The 10,413-nt window shown below is 35.2% G+C and overlaps 2 protein-coding genes and 1 long non-coding RNA gene across 4 annotated transcripts; all 3 read right to left on the reverse strand.

Annotated features, from left to right (window-relative positions):
• Positions 1-268: 268 nt before the first annotated feature.
• LOC110721164 lies at positions 269-2,672 on the reverse strand. The gene is made up of 4 exons (XR_002511399.1): positions 2,483-2,672; positions 1,881-2,219; positions 1,688-1,786; positions 269-546 (listed from the first exon to the last, which is right to left on the reverse strand). It is a non-coding gene; the product is annotated as an uncharacterized LOC110721164 (long non-coding RNA).
• Positions 2,673-3,762: 1,090 nt separating this feature from the next.
• Positions 3,763-9,391, reverse strand: LOC110721163. Of its 2 annotated transcripts, XM_021900294.1 has the most exons (4): positions 8,780-9,390; positions 4,323-4,605; positions 4,020-4,226; positions 3,870-3,920 (listed from the first exon to the last, which is right to left on the reverse strand). In XM_021900294.1, the coding sequence occupies exons 2-4, from the start codon at positions 4,596-4,598 to the stop codon at positions 3,903-3,905; spliced, it is 501 nt and encodes a 166-aa protein (XP_021755986.1). In that variant the 5' UTR covers positions 4,599-4,605; positions 8,780-9,390; the 3' UTR covers positions 3,870-3,902. The 2 variants fall into 2 exon arrangements, with proteins under 2 accessions (XP_021755985.1, XP_021755986.1); XM_021900293.1 differs by having other exon boundaries at positions 3,763-4,226; positions 8,780-9,391.
• On the reverse strand, positions 5,657-7,555 carry LOC110721140. Its single transcript, XM_021900272.1, has one exon. The coding sequence runs from the start codon at positions 7,553-7,555 to the stop codon at positions 5,657-5,659; it is 1,899 nt and encodes a 632-aa protein (XP_021755964.1).
• Positions 9,392-10,413: the final 1,022 nt, after the last annotated feature.

A 10,413-nucleotide genomic window follows, 5' to 3' on the forward strand; every position in this document is an offset into this window, starting at 1 on the left:
TAAATGAGTGGTCTTTGTTTTTTGAATAATGAGACCATCAATTTTAAATAGGTGGTCTCTCTGAGGTCGTTTTTTTTTAAAAAAAAAAATAAATAAATTGCCATATTCCTTTTACAATTCATATTCATCCAATAAATTTTGACGCCAATATGTTACATTGTTGAACCTGCCACTAATACAGTACATATATATAGAAACATAAATTTTCCAAATAATATATATATATATAAATAAAAATATTTAATACAAAAACTAATTCTCTACAATAGAAATAAAACCCAAAATTTACATTAATTCTAATATTCAAAAACAAAACTCAAGTGTAGAGCTTTTCCTCCAAAAAAGAGTCAAAAGTAGAGGTAGATTCACAAGTATAATGATTAACACTAAGCTTATCTCGTATTCAAGCTTTGCTGATTCATCATCTATCAAGCTCATCCATCATGAATCTTCGTCATCTGGCTCATGATCAAGAACATATTTAATCCACAAATCTCGCATTTCATCAATATCTTCCGAAGAATATGTACAAATTGGGGGAAAGACCTGCAACATACAACATTTTTTTTTACACAAACTAGACGACATATATTAATTAATTAGATTTTTACAACTAAAGCAGCCCACCTCATTCCATAAATCAAAATTAGAGGAAGGCAAATAGCTATTAACATAGAACCATTCACTAAGCTGAAAACTAATGGCCCTAATATTAACAAACACAGTGCCCCTTCAAAAAGCAATTAAAACAAACTTTATGACAACAGAAGCTATACTACTACGAACATAACCCAACCGATCACTCCTCCTTAGATTCTTCATCAGCATTTAGAGCTGCCACAGCAGCAAGTTCAACATTATAGATTATCATAATAGGCTCAGGACAGGTGAGATACAAACAGAAGCAACATACAACATATGCCATCAAATAAGAGTATTATTTATTTACTTATTTTTGACGGAAATCAGATAGATATTTAACCAAAAGCTGAAAATCAGACATAAAAAAGCAAAAGAGCATTTTGACGAACATCCTCAATCCACACCCTTAGCTCACTTAATTTCAAGACTTGGTGTATTTCAGACATAACAAAGCACTGAAAAGAAATGAATTTCAGAACTTAAAATCACAACTATAATGAAATTTCAAAGGGGGGATCAGAACTCCAATTTCAAATTTCATTCCTAACTTAATTTCAAATACTGATTCAAAAATGAAAAGTAGACCTGACAATTAGAACTACAATCAGAACTACAAATCAGAATATACAAAACCTTATAGCTATTATAGATTGCATAAGCTGATGATGTTATAGTTATTAGAATATACAAATCAGAATATACAAAACCTTAATCAGAACCTTATAGCTATTCTGATTGCATAAGCTGATTTGATTATTTTTGGTGGTTAATATGATTAAGCTGCATGCAAACTGCAGAATTACACTTGAACACAGTTCAGACAGTTGGTTAGAGCAACAGACAGATAGAGTTACATTCACAATTCAGACAGTTGGTTGCACAGTTCGGAGTTACATTCATAGTTGGTTTCATAGTTCAGATTTGGTTTCACCAGACAGTTGGTTTCACAGTTCAGACAGTTGGTTTCACAGTTCAGACAGACAGACAGTTAGTTAGAGCTGAGGACAGTTTATATCAATTTAAATGACATATATTTGTAATATACCAGCTTGGAAACCCATAACACTCTTTTCTGCACAATATCTAGCATATATCGACAAACAAAGTATCCACAATACTTGGTGTATGCTGGTTGACGAGGACACTATGATAATGCAAACAATTAATCATTAACAAGATATTAGATTTTAGGATTAAACTGCATAATATTAACTGCTATAAAACTTTAGATAACTTACTTGTGGTTGCTCCCACCTAATATATGCATTCTTTTTTATTTTCTTGATGTCCTTCCGATGGACCGAGCTGAATTGTTTGATTCCTCTACACAATTACATGAAGATAGGAACTGAATTGTTTGATTCCTCTACACAATTACATGAATATAGGAAAATTGTAATAGTTTCCAAATACACTGTAAGAACAAAATAAGAAGTTAATGTCAAAGTTATTGCAATTATACATACACAGTGATGATCTTTTCAGCGAATGAGTTGGTTTTATTTTCTGCTCCAAGTGGATCTATCCAATACACCAATCCATTCCACGGACTAATAACAGCTAACGTCCAATGCATACTAAACCAGCAGCAAGGCACTTTTAGAAGGAAGAATGGATAAGAAAAACAACAAAATGTAAAAGGGGGCAGAAACTGTTTAACATAGCAATGTTTCCCTGACTTTGTTTACTTTAAGAGGAATTTATTAGTAAAAATAGCATAGCATATCAATATAGAAGCAATCAGGTTAAGAAAATTGAAATTACATATATTAAAGCATAAATAATGAACAAGAATAACAATCAAAGTAACATAATTACATAACAAAGGAACTATACTTACTTGTCATTAAAAGGAGCAAAGAATAGCTGATTATAGTTCTTCCCCTCATTGCACCCAAAAACACGAGCTAGATAGTTAGATCGAACTTGCTGGTTTGTCGTTGGTGTCAAAGGCGATAGAACATTAGAGTCACAAAACCCATACATTCCCGAGATACCTTCTTTGTGACAATGTTCTTTAAAGATCCTTATCCCATCAAAAGTTGTAAGTATATAAGAGAATGGACCAAAAATTTTCCACATTGTAATTAGAAACTAAATTGGAGGTGAACTTACTTCATGAATATATTCATTTGCGGTTCTCCAACCTCCCTTTGGAAACACCAATCAAGCAAGTCTTCGTAATCAAGTGAAACATTTAACCCATTTTCATTAAGAAACATGATCTCTGGAATAGTGATAGAGATGGTATCGCCGGTCTTTTGCATTCCCATAGCTTTTTTTTTTCTCATAACACGCATCAAAGTAGATGTCACCTTCTCACGATCCTTGTCGGTAATAACATACTTACAAGTTGTTGATGCGTGGGAGGATGTAGATTGTGGGGATGGCGTGGTCACATCAACTTCTTTATCTGATTGGTTGTTCGCCTTTAAAATATGTTTTCACATGAAAAATAAAACAAGACTATCATAAAAAATGCAAGGAACAACATACCAAAAACTAAGAGGGCATAGGAACTGAAAAACCAAGCTGCTGCCGCTGCAACAGCAGTCTGTAGCTTAAAGAAAAAAATATGAAGAAGCTTAAAGACAGTAGCGGACAGAAGCTTAAAAACAAGGAAGAATACTACCTTTTTGGGTAAAATCAAATTATTAGGCCAAGCTGTATAAGATCTCTTAGCATGACATACAAAAAGCAATTCATCGTTTGGGCATGGCAGAGGAGCAGTTGGCACAATATCTTCTGTAATGGTGACTCGACGATGACCAGGGGGCAACGATGTGTTATGATTGCCAAGAACTTCAGTGCTGCTTTGTATGAGGACTTTTAATCCAAGTCAAATGCCGAGGCACGTATGAAACATGTACTCCTTGCTTCTCCAGTTCTTTTTCCTACCATTGCAAATAAAATAGAAAATATAGCTGAAACACAAAATATTTCAAAATTTCTAAAATTATCAATTGAGTTCTCTATATATTCTTTTATTAAATTATCATGAAAGAGCATGGTGAGGAATGAGCACTATTAAGCTAAGCAGCGAGGCAAAGGTAAAAACAGAACACCACGATTATTATTTAGTTAGAACAGCTAGTATTAAGTTTATTTGAAGTAAAAAAACAGAAGGTTACAGCAATAAGAACACCACTAATACCACATAGTAGTTATAAAATGTTTAGCATATACTTACAATTGTTTCTTCAAAATATTGATAGCCAAGTCTCCTACCTCGATATTTTGAGGTCCTCTTCTTTGAACTTTCACGATTTCCTCAATTTCTGCAATAATTATATTTAATATCAGAGTTAATCCACACAAATTTTAAATGTACACAAAAAAATAAAGATAAAATAAATGCCAACGTAATGAACTTGCACCTTGAAGTCCCTAGAATTACAAGCCTGAATGAATTTTTCCCAATCATCTTTAGATATAAAAGGATATTTCAATGGTGGAGAATCATTGATTGTTCCATCTTTCTGGTACAACCATTTGAGCCTTAATCTAGTCTTGAAAGCTCTCCATCGAACGCAAGCTTGTTTCATAATCCAACCTTTGCGATCCTCAAGGATATGAAACCCCCTCTATATCCAAAAGAAATTTAGATATTCGTCACATTTAAAAGTATCAATACATAATTTAGTTTCTCTTCCTTTAAAACATAAAAACATTATACATACCGAAATATTGTCATACAAATCATTAAGAAGTGCTTTTGGCAGGTCTGACCACTTTCTGTAGGTGATGCTCACTTTTTCACGGACAACTACACCAATGTAGGTGGAGAAATGACCTATATGAACACCGATAAGGATTCTCCGAGTTGTATGCCACTGTAAAGAGATTTTTGTGCCAACCTGAATAGCTCTCCCAACCATTCTGAGCATAGTACGACCTCTTTCTTCCTCGCATTCAGAATTGTCCGTTGCGTGCACTTGCGATTTCTTTCGAGCCATCCTGCTACTACACAAAAGGTCAAAATTTAGAGTGACATGAGTAGTTAATTTCATAACAAAAAAACTCAATTCCAAAAAGTAAACAAAATATGCTATAATGACTAATATGTCAAAATTTAGATAAGCAATGAAATTATTAAAATGATAAAAGCACACATTTATAATTCACGTTGAAAAAATAAAGTAACAACCACAACGAATTAAGGAAATTAACTTTCACACACCTATTAAGATTTTTTAGCGCGCTTTCGCTTGGTTCCCTTTTTTTCTTTTTCAGCCCACATGCCTTCATTGTGGTCATCCCTTACATATATTGAAACATCATTGGCTACATCAACCTCAATATGTCCTTGTACCTTTCGCGTAACATAAGCATTGTCTAACACACTATCATCGCCATAATCATCATCAATATGTCGAGGATTCGGGGTTATAACTGATGACATTTTCTTGTTTGCCGGGTCAGTCATATAAAACACTTGTTTTGCTTGACTTGCTAAGATGAAAGGATCTTCTTTATGACCAAATTTGTTGAGATCAACCAATGTAAGCCCAAAATCACTATGTTCGACCCCATTGTTATTATCAACCCATTGGCATTGAAAAACAGGTACTGAAAAAGTAGAGTAATGTAACTCACAAATCTCTTCAATAACCCCATAGTACCTCATCAAACCACTCACAGGATTTTTGTCTTTAGCACTGGCAAAATTCAAGGCTTCGGCCTCTAAAGTAACACCACTATTCTGCATAGTACTTTGTTGATCTTGGAACCTTGTGTAAAATGTGCAACCATTTATGACATATCCAGAATAGTAAGTGGCATTGAAATTAGGCCCGAATGCCAAACTCTTCAATCGATCAGAAATTAAAGTAGAAGAATCCATTAGCTCTGTCATTACTTGATCTTTGAACCAAGTAATGAGTGATTTTCTATGTTCGGCAGCTAATGATTTCTCATTTGCCTTTCTGTTGCACTTCCTCAAGTAACTCATGTGTTGCTCCACATATGGCATAACTTCATCCTCATTATGAAGAATGTATGAATGCGCCTTATGTCAATCATCATAAGACAAGTCACGCTGTTTTCGACCTATGGTCCCCTCACCATCCATTCTTCCACTATGACGAGATACAGGAAGCCCTATCCGCTTTGATTTCAAAAAAAAGTCACCGGTATGAGCAAGAACTTCTTCATAAAACAATCGTTCAGCTATACAACCTTCCGGATGAAAAGCATTCGTCACATATCCCTTATAGGTTTTCATTTTCCTCTCAAAATACCACTGATTTCTCATGTGAACCGGACCACAATATCTTATCTCTCTAACTAAGTGGATTAGTAAATAAACCATAACATCAAAAAATGATGGAGGGAAGTACATCTCTAATTGACACAAAACTAAAACAATTTCATTCTCCAAAGTAGTCAACTCTTTAGGATCAATTACTTTGCTATAAATTGCATGAAAAAATCCACATAGTCTGATAATTGCAAATCGAACATCTTTAGGCAAAATTGAGCGAATCGCCACAGGTAATAATTGTTGCATCAAAACATGGCAATCATGTGACTTTAGGCCTACAAGTTTCAAGGTTTCCATATTCATAAGGTTGAGAATATTAGAAGAATAACCCTCGGGCACTTTCACTCCTGTCAAGCTTTCACAAAATTTGATTTTCTCTTTTCTTGACAAAGTGTAAGCAGCAGGAGGCAAGTATGTTCGACCTTTATCATTATCAACAGCATGGAGTTCACCTCTAATCCCCATATCCTTCAAGTCATCCTTCGCTTTTTTTCCATCTTTAGTCTTACCATTGATATTCAATAAGGTACCAATCAAACTATCACACACATTCTTCTCAATATGCATAACATCAAGTGAATGTCTCACACAAAGATATTTCCAATAAGGAAGCAGCCAAAGAACCGAACACTTTTTGAACCCCTGCGTAGAAAGGGCCGATTTATGTTTCTTGCCAAATGTGATGTCAATATTTTTCACCTTATCGAATATCTCTTCACCTAAGATGACTTTTGATCGCCCTTTAAACTCTTGCTTCCCATTGAACACATTCTTTCTCCTGCGATATGGATGATTAGGCGGCAAAAACTGGCGATGAACCGGATAAACATGTTTTTTAGATGCATTTAACCACGTTCTCTTGCAATCTTCCATACCGATGGGACAAGCTGTTTTCCCCTTCACAGTGTACCCCGAAAGGTTGCCATACGCCGGAAAATCTTGGATAGTGCAAAATAGCATTGCTTTCAAATTAAAATTCTCATTGCGATAAGCATCAAACACTTCAACACCTTCTTCCCAAAGCATAATCAAATCATCAATAAGTGGAGTCAAATACACATCGATGTCATTGCCCGGTTGCTTTGGACCTTGAATTAACAACGACAAGAACATATACCTTCTCTTCATGCACAATGAAGGAGGTAAGTTGTAGGTCACTAGCATAACTGGCCATGTGCTATATGTGCTACTCAAGGAACCGAATGGATTGAACCCATCCGTAGACAATGCAAGGCGTAAATTACTCTTTTCTTGGGCAAAGTCAGGGAATTTTCCTTCAATAAATCTCCACTGCGGAGAGTCAACTGGATGTCTAAGCATTCCATCGTCAAATCGACTATCGAAATGCCCTGTCAACTTCTTTGCATCTTCTGCTTTTGAAAACCATCGCTTGAACCTTGGTACTATAGGAAAATACCATAAAACCTTCGCTGGTACTGCTCCATCCCTTTTCTTGTACCGTGAAGCTTCACAAATTGGACAACTCTCTAATGATTCGTATTGATTTCGATACAATACACAATCATTAGGGCATGCATGGATTTTCTCATAAGGTAAACCTATTAGGCTTAGTGACTTTTTCGCCTCATATGTACTATCCGGAAGAACATTATCTTTGGGAAGCATGTCTTTCACTAACTCCAATAACATATTAAAACTAGTGTCAGTCCAACCATGACCCGCCTTCAAGTTATATAACTTAAGAATAGCGGATAATCGCGTGTACTTGGTGCATCCTTCATACAATGGCTTTTCAGAGTCACTTAACAAGCTCTTTGTCATCAAGTTGATCCTCAACCGCATGCAACATGTCCTCTAACTGATCACCCTCATCAACATCATGAACTACACGCACATTATCCCTAGTCTCACTACTATCACCCGCATGCATGTCTCTACGTTCCCCATGCCAAATCCAATGGGTATATGTTCTATCAAATGCCCATTTATTTAAATGATTGAGAATTTCATCTGGTTTCTTATGCAAAAAATTATGACGCATAAAACAAGCACAACGTAGCTTGGAGCGACCTCCACTATTTTCAAATGCAAATTTAATAAATTCCTTAACACCTTGTTGATATTCAGGGTCACTTGGCTTTGTTGTTGTTATCCAACTTCGATCCATTTCTAAGCACGAAGAACAAAACACAAACTCTTCAAAATCTATTAACACATGTTACTTTCATGAGTTATTCTTAGAATATTCATAACACAAAGACCAAATCACAATTAAAAACAGAGGAAGATATGCAATTGACAAAGTTAAAAACAAAGTCTCTATGTAGCCTCAGAAAGAGAGTCAAGAATCATCAAATATCAGACGGTAATTCCAACTTTGATTTTAATTTCACCCTTAGCAACATAATTAAACTTACTAATTTCGAATATTAAAAATCTAATAGCACAAACGGCTCTGTTTAATCACTAAAAATAGACCAACAGATCTCTATCAAAATGCAAAACAATAATTAAAGTGTAATCTTGGTCTAATCATAGCATGTATAATCATCGCATTGTATGCTATTAACGACGTGGCATCGGACCGTATAAAATAAAAAGAAAAAAATTCCAATCACAACAAAGTTCAGATAAATGATGATAATCAAAGCCATACACAATAGCAAATAAAAAGAAAAAAATGGGCATACATTATAGCAAATATTTTATTCAACTTTTAAAAAATCCAAACTTTCGCGGGAAAATCAAAATCCAATAACTCATTACTGTATAAATAAAAACAGGATTCATATATGAACAAGATGGGCAGATTACTATAACAATAGAACATCGTAGCAAACAATCAATAAACACGATTACACGATTCATATTCAAAATAATATCTACATAAAACAAACAAAATAAATATGATACCTAGCTTAGTTGCGGTGACCCTAATAGGGCTGGTTAGGGTTTTCCGTCTGGTCTTGTTGGCAGTGGTTGGCCGGAGGTAGAATGCGTCAGTAGTCGATTGTGGTCTTGTGGAGGCTAGCAAAGTTGTGCGAATAGCTAGGGCAGTAGTACTAAAATAGCAAATTCAATGCCCAAAACAACCAATAAATTGCTACCCGTGCGACCCTATGTGGTGCTAGTAGCGCAGTAGGCGACTGTAGGCGGTGTTTTCCGGCTAGTCGTGCGACCCTAGTGGTGGAGCGATTGCAAGAGTCGCGGTAAGGGTTTGTGCAATAGACGAAAGGTTTGAAATTGGGTTCTAAACTTCAAAAGATTGTAATAAATTTCATATAATGGGTTTGGAAATGAAAATGGAGGAAGATGAAAATGGAAAAGGTGGAAAACGAAGGTGGAAACAATGGCGGAAGAATCGAAGTCGAAGGTCGATGGTGCGCCGGTGCTGCTGCAAAATTATTTGTTTTGGCGGTTTAATTGTTTTGAAGGAAAATGAAAATTAAATTAATTAATTGGTTCCAACCCAAAAAAAAGAAAATTAATTAAATTGGGAATGTGTTGACCATCTTGACTGATAATGTAGAGAGTATAGACCATATTAGACTTTTCACCGGTCTCTCCTTTGTTTTTTTTTAAAAAAAAAAAAATTTATTGTATGTATTTTAAAAAAAGAGACCACTTATGTAGAAAAATGGTCTCTGTCGTTTTAAATTAAAATTTTGAAAAACTACAAGAGACCTATTGTTTCAAATAAGTGGTCTCTCGAAATATCAAAGATACCACATATTTAGGATATTTGGTCTCTTGATACTAAGAGACTACCTATTTAATTAAATGGTCTCTAACTTGTGGTCTCTTTGGCCAATTTTGTAGTAGTGTGATCACACCTATTGGGCCAGAGCCAAAACCTGAAGAAAGGAGCGCCAAATGGAATCCCAATGCCCATTGCAAGTACCATCAAGGAAGGGGCCACACTACGGAGCAATGTTGGAATTTGTAGGACGTCATTCAAGACTTGGTGGATGTAAACAAACTTCATATCCTTCCAGGCGGCAAGAAGTAATGAACACAAGACGCACAGCAGAACCTGCAAGATTTCATGATTTCTTTCTTTATCATTCATCTCCATTCCCCCATTCATGTCTAGCATAGGTTTTCCATTTTGAATTTTTATACGTTTCATGTGTTTCGTTCACCTTTTCCATTAATAAAATGAGCAAATTTCCTTTACATCTCGATCATAGAATTTTTCATTCATTCATTCATTCTCAAAAAAAAAATAAAAAAAAATCAATTACCGAACTAAACCCAAGGTACACCAATGACTTGAGGCACCTTTGCAACCCTGTCATTCCTTGTTAACCGTTCAATCACATTCCATTTCTTCATCAACCATTTTGAGCCTCGTCTAACGTTTGACCTTCATTTCTTCAACCCACATCTACTTAACTGGGATTGGAAGATGTGTAATTGTATAAAATTCAAAAAGTAAGTAAAAAAAAAAAGCAGCAAAGCAACAATAAAACAATGTCTAAAGGCTAGTGTTCCAATGTGTTTGGTATGAACACGTCTCAAATTGTGTCTCTCATCGAGTGCTCGTT

This window comes from Chenopodium quinoa, unplaced genomic scaffold (assembly GCF_001683475.1).
Source record: "Chenopodium quinoa cultivar QQ74 unplaced genomic scaffold, ASM168347v1, whole genome shotgun sequence".
Taxonomy (NCBI): Eukaryota; Viridiplantae; Streptophyta; class Magnoliopsida; order Caryophyllales; family Amaranthaceae; genus Chenopodium; species Chenopodium quinoa.